This window comes from Nomascus leucogenys, chromosome 12 (assembly GCF_006542625.1).
Source record: "Nomascus leucogenys isolate Asia chromosome 12, Asia_NLE_v1, whole genome shotgun sequence".
Lineage (NCBI taxonomy): Eukaryota > Metazoa > Chordata > Mammalia > Primates > Hylobatidae > Nomascus > Nomascus leucogenys.
The window spans coordinates 48,216,906-48,236,577 of record NC_044392.1 but is presented as its reverse complement, the minus strand read 5'-3'; the positions used below and the strand labels follow the sequence as shown (position 1 = coordinate 48,236,577).

The window sequence follows — 19,672 nt, the reverse complement described above, 5'->3', positions numbered from 1 at the left end:
GAGTAAAATTCATTGCAGTAAACCCACATGGGTGACTGGAACATGAGGGATGGAGCTGCCCATCTATTCACAGGCGATACACACATATCAGTACCTTCGAGGCAGCAGGCATATGAAAAGCCTTGGTCTATGTCCATGCAAATCTGTCTCGCTGCGTAGTTTCCTTGTGGAGTGTTCATATCAGCAAGAGCACAGAGGACTGGGGGTATGTGGAAGTGAGGGCTGCAGGTGGAGATGGTGTTCTTCTTGGAGGTGGAATGCAGAACTGGAATCTGGAACCCAGGATATTACATTCTTAATGTTGCTTGGCTTGGGAGGAGGAAGTGGGGGAGGTCTGGCCTGGAGGGGAAGATTAAGGCGCTGATTAAAGTGAGGCTGACCCTGAAACATGAACAGTATTCCATCCACATAAGACAGAAAGCTCAGGAGACGTTGTTAGTCATGGTCCCCACCCAATGACAGTGTGACTTGTCCACCATGGAGATGCTGGCCGTGGTGATGGAGTGGAAATGAGCCCCAGGCCAGTCCCCCACCAGCTCCACCCCAAGCAGCTGCATGTGGTTGAGCAGGTCCTTTAACTTCTTTGGGCCTGCCTCTTTAAACTGTCAGTAAAATTGTCATGAGGATTAAATGAGGCGAGGGATTTGAAAAATGCTTTGGAAAGTACATTAAGGTATTCCTATCATTTCTCAGGCCATCCGACCGCTTCCTCTGGTAACGGCAGTGGTGAGCCCTTGTGTGGCCTCTTGTTCGGCAGCGTCCTAAGGTCCATCTTTGGGGTAGAGGGCTAGAGGTGGAGCAGCTTCCCAGAGGCCCTGCCTTTCCCCATCCCAGGGCCTAGGAGGCTAAATGGAGGACCAGGGCTCCTTCCTCCCACCTAGATAAGGCCCTGAGTAGGATTGCTGGATTTAGCAAATAAAAATAGAGCCTGCCCAGTGAAATTTGAATTTCATATAAACTACAAGTAATTTTTGAGTATGTTTCCTGCAATATTTGGAATATACTTATACTTTTAAAATATTCTGTTATCTGAGATTCAAATTCACATAACTATATTTTATGTGGCAAGCCTACCACAGGGACCAATTCTATCCCACGTTCTGTAACCACCACGAATACTCCTCAGCACCCCAAGTCCCGATGGGCAGATGGGGACAGCACTGCCGTGTGCTGGGGCACCATTCACATCGTCTTCTACCTGTGCCCCAGAGAAGCCTCACAGAACACTTCGTGAACTGTCCCCCTGGATTAGGAAAGACACTTGCACTGTGTATTGAGGAAGGCTGATGAGTGGTACCTGGGGCTAGGCATAGAACCATCCAGATCTGAATTCAAATCCCATCTCTGCTGTTTACTACCTGTTTAATCTTTCTCAGCCTCACTTTTTTCATCTGCAAAATGGTAACGACAACACTTTCCCTAGAGGGGCTATGAAGATGAAATGAAATAATAAGCATGACGGGTGGTCCTGGTGCTAGCCTCACAGTGAGTGCTCGAGAAATGGCAGCAATTTGCAGCAAAAGGGATATTCACGTTTTTGTCAGAATTGCCCCAAACCCCATCCTCTCTCTCTTCCTCTTTTTACTTCAATGTTTCTTATAACTGTCTGTCTGCAAACAGCTCCTTCAATTTGTACTATATTTAAAAGATCTTGAATCCCTGAGTTTGAGCAAACACCTTTGGTGAGTTAAATCAGCTCAGGTGCAGAGACTTGGAATGCTGAAAATATATGGTGGGTGGCTTTCATCAAAACAGGTCAGCAAAGCAAGTCCCTGGAGGAAGTGCAGGTGGGAGAAGTGGGTGAGGAATTCCCTGAGAGGTGGTAATCAGGACCACACCAAGTGCCCAGGGCAGGCTTGGAGCCCTATAAAGGCTCCTGGAGTGGCTGCCTGTGGACCAGGGCTCAGCCTTCTCTCCTGGGATCCAGCTTGCCGCCTCTGGTAAGTGGGAACTCATCTGTTCTCCTGGGATTTGTGGGGCTCTTTCCTTCTCCTTTAACTCCTTTGAGCCGCTAGGCCAAGATCCTCTTCCATCCTTGGGTAATCAGGGAAGTGACACAAGTCTCCTGACAATTGCGGAAATGGTACACTAATTGGTACTTAGAAAGTTTAATCGCCATTCCGCACCATTGCTCAGTATGACTTATTTTCTGATCATGGGTTTGACTCCCCAGCAAGAAGATTTTTATTGTTGAAGAAGGAGATATTTCGAGCTATAGAATTTTGTAGCAATTCTGAGCCCTGTTTAAAGGTTTCTCACACCCTATTCTGCATTTTGCTTACCAGTAAGCATTAAACTTTTCTTCCAGGTGTATGCAAACAGGTATATTGAACATTTTATTCAATCCTATGCAGCTCCCATGCTTCCCTATTCTGATTGCCACCTCTTTACTTCCTGAGGCCTGCACTTCCCATCTATAATCATTAACTTAGACCATAAGGAACATTGCCTACAAAGATAGCCAGAGACACTCATCAGAGCTGGAAAGGCTTCAGGGAACTTCCTGACCAGCATGCTTCTAATAAAGGTGCTGAGGCCCAGAGAAGGCAGGTTGCCCATGCAGTGAACGGCAGGATGGACCTAGAACCTATGCCTGAGCCTTCTTGGCTAGCGCTCCTTCCTTTGAACATCCTCCTGTCATCCTTTGGCTCCAGTGATCTATTTGACTGGCCCTCAAGCTTCCCAGTTCTTTGTAGAGGGCTGGAACCACTATCCTATAGCCACATAGGACTTGCCTTAGTCTCCCATGGTGAGTCAGGGGTGGAGCAGGGATTAGAGATCAGGCCTCTGCATTCTTGTACACCCCTTCTCCAGCCCGATCACACACATACACATGCACACTCACACACACGCACATACACTCACACACACACCATGATGCTTCCCTGTAAGACAGAGACTGTTCTTGTCCTCTCCTCATACCCCTACATTCTTTCCCATTCTCATTGTCTGCGTTATCCAAGGGAGCCAGTTGACATTGTCCAGATCTGTCAGCTAAGATGGCATGCTTTGACCTGGTAAAATGTCTGGGCTACTTTTTAACCATCAGACACCCTTCTCATGGTGTCCCTGCCCGGTTTCCTTTAGGCTCACCTGTTCTTAGAGCAATGTCTTCCCAGCAGCAGCAGCAGCAGCAGTGCCCACCCCAGAGGGCCCAGCAGCAGCAAGTGAAGCAGCCTTGTCAGCCACCCCCTGTTAAATGTCAAGAGACATGTGCACCCAAAACCAAGGATCCATGTGCTCCCCAGGTCAAGAAGCAATGCCCACCAAAGAGCACCATCATTCCAGCTCAGCAGAAGTGTCCCTCCACCCAGCAAGCCTCCAGGAGTAAACAGAAGTAAGGATGGACTGGATATTACCATCATCCACCATCCTGGCTACCAGATGGAACCTTCTCTTCTTCCTTCTCCTCTTCCCTCCAGCTCTTGAGCCTACCCTCCTCTCACATCTCCTCCTGCCCAAGATGTAAGGAAGCATTGTAAGGATTTCTTCCCATCATACCCCTCCCCACACATACCACCTTGGCTTCTTCTATATCCCACCCTGATGCTCTCCCAGGTGGGTGTGAGAGAGACCTCATCCTCTGCAGGCTCCAGCATGGCCACAGCTAAGGCCCATCCATTCTCCAAAGTGAGGAAAGTGTCTGGGCTTCTTCTGGGGTTCCACCCTGACAAGTAGGGTCACAGAGGCTGGTGCACAGTCTCTGCTTCATTCCTCTCCATGATGCCCCCTGCTCTGGGCTTCTCTCCTGTTTTCCCCAATAAATATGTGCTTCATGTAGTAAATGTGTCTGCTTCCTGGGCTAATTGTCCGCTCCCAGTCCCATTCTGTGATTCATTCATTCATTCAGAGGGAACATTTTAGGGAAGTGAAGGTGCAAGTACACACATGCCTGGGAGTTCAGGAAGTCACTCTTATGGACACAGTTACACTCTAGTAACCAACAATGGGGATACATATCCAGACGTATCTCAGGTAAAGGAGGACAGAAAACAAGCTCAGCAACTCACTGGCAAAAGTCTAATAGAGTCTTGCATAACTAATCCCATCTAGGGAAGATCAAAAGGGAGGAAAATTTGGCTCCTACCATTAGAAGCCCAGCCCACCTGATGAATGCAGTTTTTTCCTCTTGGAAGTTGTCATTCCGAAAAAGCACACAAAGCATGCATATATGACCTGAGCCCTGCAAAACATTTCTACAAACATGTACAAATGACTTTTTCATGTATTTGTTTATCTTTTTGTTCATTCATTAACTCACACTCATTCACTTACTTATTCATACTCCCTCATCTGATATTTGGCAAGTTCTAGAATGACCTTAGTTTGCCACTGTTAGTGGCAATCAGAATAGGGAAGCATGGGAGCTGCATAGGATTGAATAAAATGTTCAATAAAATAGAAATATCATTAAAATAGTGGAATTTCCAGAGCTATCCAGAGTCAATTTATCCTGTGTCTCAGTGTACTGTTTGGAAGGCAGTCATTTTCTTACACAGGGAAATATTGTTCCAGGGATGGCCACATACAGAGAGTTTGTGCAAAGTATACGGGGCCTGGTTTTGTCAGTTAGTCTGACTTTACACAGCTTATGAAAGAAACCTGTTTTTACAACTGGCTTCCTGACCCTCCTAACCCACGTGTGAGACCAGCTGCCTATATTGGAAAGAAGCAGCAAACCTCCCAGATATAAAGAAAGATAAGTATTTGAAGAAGAGACCCTGAGTAGGAAGAAGCAGCTGAACACGGAGTCCGATTTTCTCCCCTTGAGCTTTATTCTTTTCCTGGGATTTGGTCACTCAATTTCAGTTGCCACCATCAAGCATAAATTGCTTTCTCACTTAACACACTAGCCTAAAAGGGAACAAATAACCACCTTCTCTACTTCCCCTTAAAGTATCTATCCATAGCTGATATTTCCAAGTAGTAGTTGCTTAAAACTTAGTGAGTACTGACATTAACTGGGAAAGCCAAAGTATTGTAAACACAATTAAGATTCAGAAAGAATGCTTCTAGCCCTAAGAATTCATTGACAGCCTTTCTGTGCCCCAATCCCTGCATCCTATGATAACTCCCCTCTGTCAAGTAGAAAGGCCAGTCTGTCTTATTCCCCTTCCTGGCTTCCTTCCATCTAAGCCCTATCCAGTTTCTTGGACACACTGTTTTTCAGAGTTTTCATGTCATTTGCATGTCTCCCAAGAAGGCCTTGGCAAGTCTTCCTACAGACTTTTGAGTACCAGGCTGATAGATTTGCATAGTCTTCAGCTAATTGGACAGATAAGGGTGACTGAAACAATGAATGCTTCTGCTGTGATCTGTGTCTCAGGTTATTAACTCAGTGAGGAAGGGGAGACACCCATGTTTTCCACACCAGTGGCCAAGGACAAAGTCCCATCTCTGCATGAGTAGGTGGGCATCCATTCCCCACTATGAAGAAATTCTTTTATGTAATTCCACCCTTCAGAAGTTCACAAAGCAACATTGGCTTATATCAAAATCCCAGCCATAATTAAACACGTAAAGTTAAATTATGAGCCCTTAAAGCACAGGAGTCTTGTTTACCTCACTATCCCCAAATGTGCAATGACTAGCTTTTCAAAAGTACAGAAGAAAGAACTGCTTCTGAGTGGAATAGGACAACCTGTGGCAAGCCAGCAGCCTAGTGTACATCTAGACCAAATTACAAACTATGTGCACCCACCTGGGGACCCTACAACTCCAGAGATAGGAGAGCCTCAGAGAGGTGAGCCAACAAATGTTTACCTGGGATAATCTGTGGATTCTGGGCAAGAGTAGAAGAATGAAAACCAAAGCTTTCTACTGTGGAGGACCATTGCTAGGGACAGAGAGACCAAGAGAATTTATGGGTGCTCTGGGGGGCGGTCTTTAAGCAAGTAGTTGATATTCTACTTGGAACATGTAATGAATTTAGGAATGGTCAGGTCAGGATATTAAATACCTAACCATAAAGTCTTTGAAATGTAGAGTGGAGTTTTTAGTAGGTTTATGAAACAATGAATGGAGTTTGCAACCTGCCAGGTGGAGGGCCTCTGGCGAACACACCAGATAGAGCGTTAAAAACTGAAAGGCCAGGGGTAATTCTAGTCTGTTGGATAGAAGTCAAAATCATGGCCATCGCTGGGGAGAGTACCGACTGGAAGGGGATATGATGAAGCTGTCTGAGATTCTGGAAAAGTTCTCAGCCTAGTGGGTGGCAGTTACCTGGGTTCTTACATATATCAAAACATACACTCAACTGATTTGTGCATTTTTCTTTTTGTTAGTTTAACCTCAATAAAATGGAAATATCATTAAAATAGTATCAATTATCTTAAATAAGTTTAATGAAAGATATGACGTTTATACTAAAAATATAAAACATTACTGAGAGAAACTAAGAAAGAACTCACAAATTTGGAGATGTTTCATGTTCATGTATTAGAAGACTATTTTGTAGAGATGTCAATTATCCTAATTTGATCTAAGATATGCAAATTAGAATGAAAGTGTGATACCGCTACACAACGCAACATATTGGCTAAAACTAAAAAGACAATACCAGGTGTTGGTGAGAATATGGATAAACAGGAGCTCTTATAAACTGCTGATGGCAACCATTTCAGAGAACTATTGGGCAGTATTTCTAAAGTTGATCATATGCATCCCCATCCCAGCAATTTCACTCTTTATTGTATATGTAACAGAAATGTGTACATAGAATTGCTAAACACATGTATGAAAACAGTTATAGTAGCAGTATTTGTAATAACCCCAATTAAAAATATTCCAAATATCCATTAAAAGTAGGATGGATAAATTAATTGTCAATTTTCATACAATGGCATACCACAACACAATGAGATTAGACAAGCTCTACACCATAACATGGATGAGTCTTTCAAACACAGTCTTGAGAGAAAGAAAGCAGATATTAAAAGCATATATTGTATAATTCCATTTATTTTTATAAAGTCAGAATGACTGGAGAGTAAGCTTTACAGGGATCTGGCAAAGTTTTGTGTCTTTATCTGGGAACTGATTAGACAGACGTGGTCACGCAAATTCATTGAGCTGTGTACATTTTCCTGTATAATAATATTATATTTCCTTTTCTTAAAAAAGTTATATAAAGTTATATAAAGAGTTATAAAAAAGAGTTATATAAATTTAAGAAGCACTTAGGCAATATTTAAGCCTGATTGGCTTAAACAACTATTTTTCTCACTAGTTGTGTGCATACTTTAACCATTTTCTACCCCATTGTATCTTCATAGCCCATCTGCAACATATCAACAAAATTAAAACATATCTGTTCTTCTGAGGAAAGGAGAATATATTTACAAAACCTCCAAACACTGCCAGGGGAGAAGGGATAGCTCAATACACTGTCCTCCCAGTATTCCTCCTTCTCACCATTTTATTACCTAGAAAATTCTCTCTACCCCAGAAACAGAACAATGCCCCACCAGATCTATCTGTCACAAACACCCAGCAGGCTCAAATTCCCTGCCACCTCCTGTTCTGGCCAGGAGGCCCTCAGAGAAAAAGTGAGCAGGCCCAGGCATCTGCATTGGAGCTGTTCTGACATTCCATTTCCTTTTGCAAAAGGGGCAGGGGCTCTCAGACTGAACAGAGTTGAATCCCAGCTTCTCCATTTCCTGGTTGTGTGATTGCATCCTGTCACTTAGATCCAAAGCCTGTTTTCTCATATGTGAAAAGCTGTCAGGGTCTAACAATTATTTGCTGTATTTTGCGGAGGATTGGTGATAATATCTAGAAAGTGGCTGCATATAGCATATGCTCATTAAACGATTAATTTTATTTTCATCTACAACTGGGGAAGGTGGCTATCAAAGCATGAGCTAAGGATACTCTTCTGCCTAGAAGTAGAAGGTGGCCATATGGAAGTCTTTTTACTGTAGCTCAGGAGTCTATGCTAATAAGTAATTGTTATCTGTTTCCCAGCCTGGGAGACAGGCTAGAAGACTCCAGGAAGACTCCAGGCTAGAAAAGAGGAGACTTAGATTCTAGTTTTGGGTCTGCTATTGAATAAATCTGTGACCTAGAACAAGTTCCTTAACCTCAGTCCTTTATCCATAAAATAAGAGGTTGGGCTGGATGCCTTAAAATGAGGTCAATCTATGAATTCTTTTGAGTTTTTGCATATGTATAGGTCCTGTTCCCTACCCCACCCTCTCTAACCCCATCAGGGTGGATCTTGTGGTTTCCTAATAAGCAGAGCACATACATGTGTTTGGGGCATGAGCAGAGCTCAAAAAATAAGAGAGTAAGTAAATGAATGAAAGAAAATCAGATTCCATGAACCATTTCAGGCTGTGGTAACTAGAACATTTAAAAACAAGTGGCAACTATGAGTTTAAGGTAATTTTGAAAAATACAGATTTATCTTATATAGACTGGCAGAGGAGGATGGAAGGGCAGTGATGGGGATCAGGATATGCCACCCTAAAATGTCCCACTTGGCACAAGGATTATTTTGAGCTGAAGGCAGTTGAGGGTCAACAGGGATATAAAGAGTTTTCTGCCTTCCACTTATCTGCCTAAAGGCAGAGCACAAATTTATCCCCTCTCTTGTGCAAGATGAGAGGACCAATTCTTATTACTAGAAATGGAGAGCCAGCATTGAGATGAGTCTGCATGAACAAACCTTCCTAAAGTAGCCCTTATATTCCAGAAGTTTCCCCATATAATCCCTAGTCATCTTCCACAGTTTATTCTCTCTTGAAGCCCAAACCCTTTTTTTTTCATAGGAAGAATATACAGGCTCCCAAGCCTAACAACTTCTTTGGGTTTTCATTTCTTTTCTGTGAAGCACCTATGCATGTAAAAATATTGACATCAATATAAATCATATGCCTTTTCTCCTATTAATCTGTCTTCTGTCGGTCAAGTTTGCAGGCCCCCATTACTGAACCTAAGAGGATAGACAAAAAGTTTTTTTCTCCTCAGCAGCAGTATACTTTGTTGGTACTTTGTGCCTCCAAAGGTCATAATTTGGCCCTGCCAGAAGGTTCTGGAGGTAGGAAGCATGAGCCTTTAACCCACCAAAAGGTCTCCATCCCATGTGCATGATGATGTCCAGGAAGGTGGCAGAGGATCATCTCCTGGCCCCAGGACCAGCCTGCCATGCCAGCTTGAGCTAGTGCTTTGATGATTCCCTGCTTGGAAGGGTGACGTTCAAGGGTGTGTGTAGTTTGCCTTCCTCAGATGGGACTTAATTACTTCCCAAGGCTCCCAATATCCTCAGGCCAAACACCCACATTCATCAGCATCTAGTTGCATCAACATCAATATCTGCCCAGGTATCTTAGCACTCACCTGCACCTCCTTCCACCTATTCATAGGACTGGGACTCTCCAGTTGGATTCAGGTCCTAGAAGTTGAGATATTCTGGCAAAGCAGTGACTTTTCAATCCTGGTTTTATCTGATAATTAAAAAACAATCAACTGATTAAATGAAACTTTGGAATGGAGCCTAGACATGGATATTTTTTTAAAGATACCGGATGATGTCAATTGCAATCAAGGTAGAAAAGCCCTTGTGTTTAAAGTCTACTGTTTGCCAACTTGTTTGATTTTAAAAACCACCTGATGCACTTTAGAAATACAGATCCCCAGGGCCTTCCCTTAGCTATTTCTATTTCATTGGAAGGAGCATCCTAAGTGACTCTTATGTTTAGGTCAGTTGGGGAAACCCTCCTCATTGATGGGGTTTGGATCCCAGAAACTCAAAGAATGTTGTCTACTTCCCTACTAGACTTCATAAAGCTGGGACTTCATGCTTGACATTTGACTGTCATTCAGCAAATATGTGTTAAACGAATGACTGACTGGCTACTTCAAAAATAAAGGAAATGATTAGATTTTTCTAAGTCATGGAAGATCAATTTCTAATAACAGGTGTAGTTCAGACCCTAAGGAGAAGAAGTGCACTTGACATCTATGATCCATCTACTATGTTCTAGTCACTACAGTAGTTGTTTTGCATATGTAATCTCATTTAGTAATAGGTCTAAAAACAAATTTTATGGGTAAGATACGCTGAGATTCATAAAGCCTTCAGAGTTATGGTACTGGATTTGCATCTTGGCTCTGCCACATTATTTGCCACGTAAACTTGAACAAGTGATTTATTCTTTGTGCTTCAGCTTCCACATCTATAGACTACGTTTAATGAACTGGTCCTTGCACTGCTATTGTGAGAATTAGTGTCAAGTACCTAGAACACGGTCTGACACTTTGCAGAAGCTAATGAAACGGTAGCTGTTTTTATTATTAGAAAACTTTCCTGATATCACACACATAGCTAGTAAGTAGTAGAGTCAGGATTTGAATCCAGGACTTCATGTTTCCAAACCTGTAATCTGTGGAGATCACTCTGCAGGTGCTTTCAGAGGTGGACCAGGGACAAAGCAGGCATAGTTGAGCAAACAGAAGGGACTGGCAACTACACAAAACAGCCACTTCCAATGGGGTTTAGATTCTCTGCAGAAAATTTTTAGCCATGCACTTGTTCCTTTGCCCCCCTCTACAGCCCAGGAGGCAATGATTGATAGGAGGGATAGTACATCAGTCTGAACCTTCCCAGATTCCAATACTTTGCATTTTAAAATATGTCTGTGTCTTTTGATCATCCATACCCGGAGAAGCTCTACTTCTAGTGGAAGATAGGCAGTCGATCAGCTCAGATGTGTGAGACTGCAGGGATCCAGACAGTGTCTCTTCTAAGAGTCACCCTCTGATTTATAGAGTGTTTCACTAGTCTTGAGAAGCAATACAACATAGTTCTCAAGGGACTGTACCCTAGCACATCAGACCTTTATGACATGTTGGGAGAGTCACTCAACATTTTTCCGCCTCAGTTTCCTTATCTAAGGTATGTCCGGGTTTTTGTATAATCACCAATAATTTTAGCCACCTCCCATGCCCCAACTCATATAAAACATGAACTATGCGGTCATTGTCACTGTTCAATAGCTCAAGATATAATTTGATAAACATGTAAACCTGAAATCGAATGTAAAAAAATGAGGGGAGATAAAGCAATCACAAAGGCCAAGAATGTTGCTCCACTGAACGCTGTCCTTGGGCACTCTCTCCCTGCTCTCTCTCCCTGCTCTCTCTCTCTCTCTCTCACACACACACACACACGCAAACACAAACACACACACCACAAAGAGTGAGAAGGATAAAAGGAAACTCACAGTCAAAAGGAAGAAGTTTCAACTGATTTCAAGTGGAAGGGGAGGAAAGAATGAGACAAACTAGCAAGAATTATTACGCTAGATGTATTTAGCTCATTCATCTTAAAGAGTTAGAAGCATCATTGCATTTAATCTTTACAGCAACTTTGTGAAGTAGAATTTAAAGTTATCCTTTTAAAGATAAGGACAGTAGCGTGCAGAAAGGTTAGGCAACTTGCTCAAGGTCATCCAACTAATAAGGGCATAGCAAGGCTTTGAAACAACTGGGCCAGACATTAAGCCTGGGTCCTTTTATTTCTATATCCCTCAGGCAAGAGAAGCCAGGTTTAATTTTTTATCCATCCCTTCAAGGACCAGAAATAAAAAGAGTGACGGTGAGGGGCATGCTCTGTTCTTAAAGAGATGGTAGAAAGGAAAGGGAATTGAGCATCCCAGGTTTGGGTCTGATTCTGTCACTAAAAAGGCCGTCAAGCCTGGAGCGAGTTCGTTCCCCCACCACAGCAGTTCATTCCCTCTCTATAGGATGAGCGGCTGAGTAGAGTTTCTCTGGTGCTGTGATTTCATGTCCTCCCTCCACCTCTGCACCCACATTTGCAAACTTAACTTTTCCTCCCTGCTGGGCCAAAGTGTTCAGGAGGCTCCTAACACCTGGGATCTGGTGTTACTCCTTTTCCTGCCCTTTCTCAGATGAAGGCCTTGTGTGTTATAGAACTTTTTTTAAATTATCATGGCCTGAATTGAACAGCCGACACTCTGGGTGTCTCCCTAGCTTCTCAAGGTGATCAGAGAAAGGGAGGGGGGTAAACCTCTTAATACTGCATGTTTCTAAATGTTACTATGCTTTAAATATGCAATCCCCACAGGAAAAGGCCTAGAGTTCAAATTCTGCATGACCTCTTTGCAGGGTCTGGGCTTTACGGAAGTGGGGAGGAGACAGTAAACTATGCTGGGAAAAGCCTGATCACTGATTAGACTTAGGGCCATCAATCTTCCTTGCTCTGGGAATGACTGATGAACCTGAGGCACTGCTCAGAGTCAATGGAAGTTCCAGGGACAAATGAGAGCCAGTTTTCGATGTCAGAAGAGCAGCAGCTCCTGTGTCCTAGGCGAGGCTGACTTTGGCCTCAAGTTCATCGGCTGTGGAGCCAGCAGGTGCTCCACAAACATTTAGGTGTCTGTTTGGGTAAAGGAGAGGTTGGATGAGGAGGAGGAACCATCTGCACACCTGAGTTTTAAGGATGATTTGGATTTTCCAAAGGCCACACCTAGTAGCAGTTTGTGTTTTGAGTGCAGCTCTGAATCAGGGACCTCAGTTTTACGGGAATTGCCTATGGAAGGACTGAGGGAACCCCTGTTCTTTTGTCCCCAGGAAAGAGAAGTTCCTTGGCAGGGCAGAATCTGACCATCGTGGAGTGAAGGCAAGCATGTGCAGGCGCTCAGGGGCTGATCACCTACTGCCTGCCCCAGTGCCTTCACCTCAGCTGTGTCACGATGTCACTCTGAGAGCTCCCCTAGAGTGAAAGCAACTCAGGATCCAAGCAGACATTTTAGTTTTGGCTTTTAGTTTTGGCTTTTCCCTTCCTCTCTCCGACCCTGGTGTTCTGAGTAATGATAAACTGAACCTTATTTCCACCTATTGTAATTCATGCCCTTCTTACTTTAGCAGAGCTAGAAACACCCACTGTTTAGAGCCACTCAAATATTAAGCATCTTTATTTCTACTTGAAGGGATTTATCTTAGCACCGATTAAGGCTTACCCACAACGCAAGGCTCTTTCTGTGTCCTCACACTGCCACTCCTAAAACTTGCCAGAACTACAAGTGACCCAGCTCTCAGTCAGGAAGGGCTCCCCTTTCCACCTCTAATCAATTTTCCACCTGGGCTTAATTTCCTCCATAGACATTAGGGAGTCACAAGGAATTAAAACAAAGGAGAACACAGGATTCCTGTGTATAATTCTTTTCTTCCTAGGGTTTGGTTTTTTGACCTTGGTGAGTTATTTCACCTCTGATGGCCTCAGATTCCCCAATCATCCCTTGAGGAGTGTGAACTAAAGGCTCTCTGAGATCCATAATCTCAGTGGCTCTCAACTGTGCTCTGTCTCTTACCCTGGGGAGTTCATGGTCTGTAGGGGGAAAGTCGGCTTCCTCATTAGAGAGCTCCTAGAATGACAGGCATGATGGGCATATGTTAGGCTCCCCACTGAGATTTGTTGAATAAATGAGGAAACAAACACTGTGGTGGGGACACCATTGCTTTGAGCAGGAACAGCTCTGACCCTCGGAAAGCCCCCAGGAGACACAGACCCAGAAGGAGGAGGAAAACCTTGCAGCCAGCAGGATCTCCAGGTATTGGGGCTGGAGCTGGAAGTGGGCAAAAGTTGAGAATGATTCAGCATTGAGGACCCCATGGATGGGCTGCGGGGAAGCAGGTAGAAAAGGCTTTTGGGTTTTCAGGTGGGGGCCAGTCTAGCCTGATTAGAAAGGAGGAAAAGGCCAGGGCCAGATGTCTGGGTGGAGTGGAGGGAAAAAGCGATCCCAGAAGAGGGATTAGCCCCTGAAAGTCCCTGAAGTAGGAGAAGGGTAAAGGTGTGGTTGTTGAAGGAAAGCAGGTTTTCCCAGATTAGCAACCAGTCATAGGGAGGGAGGTGAGGGTGGGAGAGTCATAAGTAAATTATTCTGAATGTGTGTAGTTTAATGGAATTGGGAAGAAGATGGGGGAAATGGATGGAAGGGTCTTGGACTCTGAGTCAAGGGGTCTATAATCAGTCCATTTCATTATTTCTAGCTTCCACCTTCACCAAGGCAGACAAGGAGTGCCCCCCTCAGCTCCTCTGCTCCCCCTCCCTTTCCCACTTATTCATGTGTGCAAGAGTGCCCTGTCCCACAGAACATGGGGAACAACCATCTCAATGACAAGGACAGCAGGTGGCAAGGCCTCAGCAGGACTCAGATCTACCCCCAGGGTTAACTCATGAAACCCTCCACGAAGCCTGCTGCTCACCCCTCCCTCAAGGCAAGCCCTGCACCTGGGTCTGAGGATGAGGGTGGCAGTGAAAATTAGGCCAGTGACATCATTGTCAGCCAGCCAGTGCCAAAAAATATCAGGTGGTGTTCATCAAAAAAGCCGAGACAACCGGTGATGAGGATGGTAGTGTGAGTCATGTGTGACAGGTGAGGAATGAAAGCAGAGCGCCTGAGAGCTTCTATTTCCTTGAGGCAGGGCTCATTCATCTTATAAAAGCCAGCTGGCCATTCCCTTCACACCAAACCCAAGGGACCACACAGCCCATTCTGCTCCGTATACCAGGTAAGTCTCTGATTGCAACAAACTGGCAATTCTAGTTTACTTTTTCATTATTAGAAATTAGCTAAAGGCAAATATGTGTAAGAAGGTTAATCCAGGATTTCAATGGGAGATAGAGAATAGTGGAATATCTTTATTTTAAGTTAAATTACAATATGGATTTGAAAGGACCTTAGAGATGGTTAGGGCTCCCACCTCAGTAGATAGTCATTGAACTGGGAGTCCTGGAGAAGACTGTTCAAATGCCCATGAGAAGTTCATAGCAGAACTAGGGCTCAGGCCCGGAGCACTCTCAGTAACACTGCAATTTCCCCCTGACAAGATATTTATAGAAATTTTAATTTATTAGATGGATCTCTACTGGGCATTTATTCCATTTAAGGCAGTATGCTAGGCACTTTGGACAAATCAATGCCTAACGTACTTACTTAACAAACGTAAAACCTAGCAGGAAGGTAATACATCTATATAAGTAAATGAAATGCAAAGTAGATAGTAATTGGCATGAGGGAGATGGGCAGGGAAGGGCTGTGCACTTTTGGGAAACCTTGCTCAAGGAGACCCTCCTAGGGGTGTCAAGTGATGTGAGCTATGATGGAGGAGTATTTGGACAAGCAAAGATGGGAAGAAAAGCATTTGGAAGGGACTGTGTAAGCACAGACCAGAAGCAAAACCATACGGGCTTAGATGAATATAAAGCCATCCTATAAGTCACAGGCTTTCTACATGGTGCTAGGAGAGGATAGACTGCAGTGGTCTGATGCCACTTTCCAAAAGACCTAATATGCGGGCCTCATGTCCCTCAGAAGCCAGCTTTTATAGGGCATTTTTCCAGAACAGATATAAGGTGCCTTGGGTAGGAAGGAAGCCAAGAAAAGAACTCCAATAAAATGGAGCAGAAGAAATTGCCTTTTAGCTCCTCCTCTTAAAAGGGCCTGAAAATTATCCAATCTTATTTCATTTTTAAATGTAATGGGGGAGCTAGGGGAGATGAAAGGCTTTCTCTTCTAAAGGGTCCTGAAATAAAATCTGTTTGGCATTGAATTTGTATCCATCTTTCTTTACTTGAATCACTGTGTCAGCTTTCTGTCTCTAGAAAAAAACACCTTCGAAGCATGAATTCTCAGCAGCAGAAGCAGCCCTGCACCCCACCCCCTCAGCCTCAGCAGCAGCAGGTGAAACAGCCTTGCCAGCCTCCACCCAAGGAAACGTGCATCCCCAAAACCAAGGAGCCCTGCCACCCCAAGGTGCCTGAGCCCTGCCACCCCAAAGTGCCTGAGCCCTTCCACCCCAAAGTGCCTGAGCCCTGCCAGCCCAAAGTGCCTGAGCCCTGCCAGCCCAAGGTTCCAGAGCCCTGCCAGCCCAAGGTGCCTGAGCCCTGCCCTTCAACAGTCACTCCAGCACCAGTCCAGCAGAAGACCAAGCAGAAGTAATGTGGTCCACAGCCATGCCCTTGAGGAGCTGGCCACTGGATACTGAACACCCTACTCCATTCTGCTTATGAATCCCATTTGCCTATTGACCCTGCAGTTAGCATGCTGTCACCCTGAATCATAATCGCTCCTTTGCACCTCTAAAAAGATGTCCCTTACCCTCACTCTGGAGGGCTCCTGAGCCTCTGCGTAAGGCTGAACGTCTCACTGACTGAGCTAGTCTTCTTGTTGCTCAGGGTGCATTTCAGGATGGATTTGGGGAAGGATCAAGTGAACCATCCCTGGTCTTCCCTCAATAAATAACTTTTAACTCCACATCTGGCTGTGTGTGTCACTGGTTGATTCAACCTCTGTTGCTTTCTCAGCGTGAAGCAGGAACTAACACTGTGAAGGCTGGTTGTGAGGTCTGTAGTCAGAAGGTGCCTGATCCTGACACTGAGAATGTGTGTGAATGTGTATGGCTGCTGTACACACAGGACACTCCTGGGCTGGCAATGGGAGTGTGTTCAGGGCCACCCACCCAATCTGTTACTTTGGGTACGCACAGCTAGAGCAAGGCTTTTTTCTTTCACCTTAATGTTTATATCTTAATGACTTGCAGTAAGTCACACGTGAGTGTAGATGGTGCCTGCTTCAAGCCATCATCATCTTTGTTTAGTTGATTCCTTTTTAAAAATTATTCCAAAGAAACGGTGCTTGTGCATAGTCCAGCCTAGTGATCTGTTCTGCACTCATCTTCCTTTTCTGATGCCCCCAACACATGGAGCCAAGACTTGAACACTCACACCATATCCACAAACACATATTCAGTCCCACACTCTCACACAAGGATATACTCGCATGCAGACATTCAAACACACACAGACACACATATGTAGATCTCTAAAATCCCAACACTCACACACACACACTCCTTCACACACTTGGATCTCCCAAACCACCCAACACTGACATACACACACACATGCACTTTCTCTCTCTCTCTCTCTCTGTCTCTCTCTCTCCCTCTCTCTAACTTAATCACCTTAGTCCTATGTTTTTTTATCGAGTGCCTATTGTGAAGATACCTGATGCTGCAGCAGGAAGAAGGAGAGTTGAATCCACACCACCTGCCCTAGAAGAACCCTAAGAGAGGTGATCTTTAGTCTCCTTCCCATACAAACATAAGCTCTCAAAAAAGTAAACATATGCTCCTCTCTCACACACACATGCATGAGCACACACACACTGTACTTCTGTAAGTAAGACATAAAAGTTGAATATTTTATCCAACAACTGCAGAATACACACATTTGTCTCATCAGCACATAAAATATTACAGACCACATGTTAGGCCACAAACAAATCTCAACAAATTTTAAAAATCAAAACCATATCAAGGATATTTTCTTACAACAGTAAAATAAAACTAGAAAGCAATAAATAATAAGAAAAACTTTAGAATCTGTGCAAATATATGGAAATTAAACAATATGCTCCTGAATGATCAATGGGTCAAAGAAAATGAAAAACATTAAAATTTAAAAATTAAAAATTTTTTGAAACAAATAAAAATAGAAATACAAGATACCAAAACCTGTAGAACATAGCATAAGCAATACTAAGAGGAAAGGGGTTTTTTTTTTTAGCAATAAATGCCTACATCAAAAAAAGAAAAAAAAAAACGCTTTAAATGAAGAACTTAATATGCATCCCAAAGAACTAGCAAAACAAGAACAAACCAAACCCCAAAAAAAAATAAAGATAGAGCAGAAATAAATAAAATAAAAACTAAAAAGCTTTACAAAAGATTAGTGAAACAAAAAGTGGATTTTTTTGAGAGAAGACTCAAATAAATAAAATCAAAATTGATAAAAGAGACATTACAACTGATATCACAGAAATACAAAGCATCATAAGAGACTATTATAAACAGCAATACACAAACAAATGGAAAACCTAGAGGAAATGAATAAATTCCTGGACACATACAACATACCAAGATTGAACCAAGATCAAAGAGAAACCCTGAATAGACCAATAACAAGTAATGAGATTGAAGTCATTCTAAAAAGTTTCCCAACCAAAAAAAGCCCAGTGCTTGATGGAATTACTGATGAATTCTACCAAATACTTACAGAAGAACTAATACTAATTCTTCTCAAACTATTTCAGAAAATTGAAGAGAGAATTCTAAAATCATTCTGTAAGGTTAGCATTATACTAATATGAAAATAAGACTAGAACATGAAAAAAAGAGAAAACTGCAGGCCAAAATCCCTAATGAACATAGATGCAAAAGTCCTTAAAAATGTTAGCAAACCAAATTCAACAGCACACTAAAAAGATCATCTACTATGATCAAGTGAGATTCATTCCAGGGATGCAAGGATGGTTCAACATATGCAAAGCAATAAATGTAATACATCACATTAACAGAAAGACAGACAAAAAACTTATGATCATTTCAATAGACACAGAAAAAAAAAACATTTCACAAAATTCAGCATATTTTAATAGTGAAAATTCGCAACAAATTAGGTATAGAAGGTACATACTTCAATGCAATAAAGGCCATATGTGACAAACCCACAGCTAACATCATACAGAATGGGGAAAAGCTGAAAGCTTTTTCTCTAAGATCTGGAACAAGACAAGAATGCCCACCCTCACCACTTCTATTCAACATAATACTGGAATTCCTAGCTAGAGCACTGAGGAAAGAGAAAGAAATAAAAACTTCCATGTGAAAGATGAAGAATGGGAATCACGATCTGCAGTGAATGTGAAATCCTACCTAACAAGGATATCAAGCCCCTCCTCCCTTTGAGTCTGCTGTCTGGAAGGCACTCCCTGGTCTACTGTTCTCTGTGCCATATAAGTATCTTCTGTGCTCATTAACATCCATGGCCATGCTTGATATCTTAAGAGAACCCTTGGACAGAATTTACTTTACAGAATTTGCAAAAATTTGAAAGTTTTTACTGAGTTTTTCCTGACCTTCTCTACTCTTGCATGCTGGGTAGGGGCTGTGGGTGAAGATAATTGGTCTTTTAATATAATAATTTTCTGGAACAGGAAGAGTTACATAGGACCTGATTGAGAAGATTGTATATCTTGAACAGGTGAAAATGAAGCTCTTTTGTGGGTGCTATAAAGCATATTAGCAGAGTACTGTTTCCTCAACTTTAGCATCTGTAGTTGTGCATTGTCGCAATGCACATATGCCTGATAATTAGTTTGTATTTTGCTTTATCAAATAAGAACTGATGAAAAAATTAGACTGGCCTTAGGTTAAAAATTACCATGAAATAAGAGCATCGATATGCAAGTTATAAATTATTTTAACATAGATTAAAATATGTATCATAACAGCAATTAAACATGTTATTATTTATCAACTAAGAGTAGTCTTAGTTGTTTATAGCAACACTACCCACAGTAGCCAAGATATGGAATCAAAGACTCAGACTACTCTTAGTTTATAAATAATAACATGTTAATTGCTATAGTCTACGTAAGAACTGATGTCTGCTAATGGAAAATATTCTGGACAAATACTATTCCTATTCTCAAAAGACATTTATACATGACTTTAACCCTTATGTGGTAACTCCTCCTCTGTAGGGCAGAAGCTCTCAAAAATAGAAATATCTGAAGATTGTAGGAACATTTGGGCACTTGAAGAGACATTCTGTAGTGTACTTTACTTTGAGCTAATTGCTTCT

General features: G+C 42.8%; 2 protein-coding genes across 2 annotated transcripts; both read left to right on the top strand.

Annotated features, from left to right (window-relative positions):
- Positions 1-3,051: 3,051 nt before the first annotated feature.
- On the top strand, positions 3,052-3,780 carry SPRR4 (small proline rich protein 4). The gene has a single exon (XM_030823237.1). The coding sequence runs from the start codon at positions 3,108-3,110 to the stop codon at positions 3,339-3,341; it is 234 nt and encodes a 77-aa protein (XP_030679097.1). The 5' UTR covers positions 3,052-3,107; the 3' UTR covers positions 3,342-3,780.
- An 11,867-nt stretch (positions 3,781-15,647) lies between these two features.
- Positions 15,648-15,965, top strand: LOC100580894 (cornifin-A-like). The gene has a single exon (XM_030823224.1). The coding sequence runs from the start codon at positions 15,648-15,650 to the stop codon at positions 15,963-15,965; it is 318 nt and encodes a 105-aa protein (XP_030679084.1).
- Positions 15,966-19,672: the final 3,707 nt, after the last annotated feature.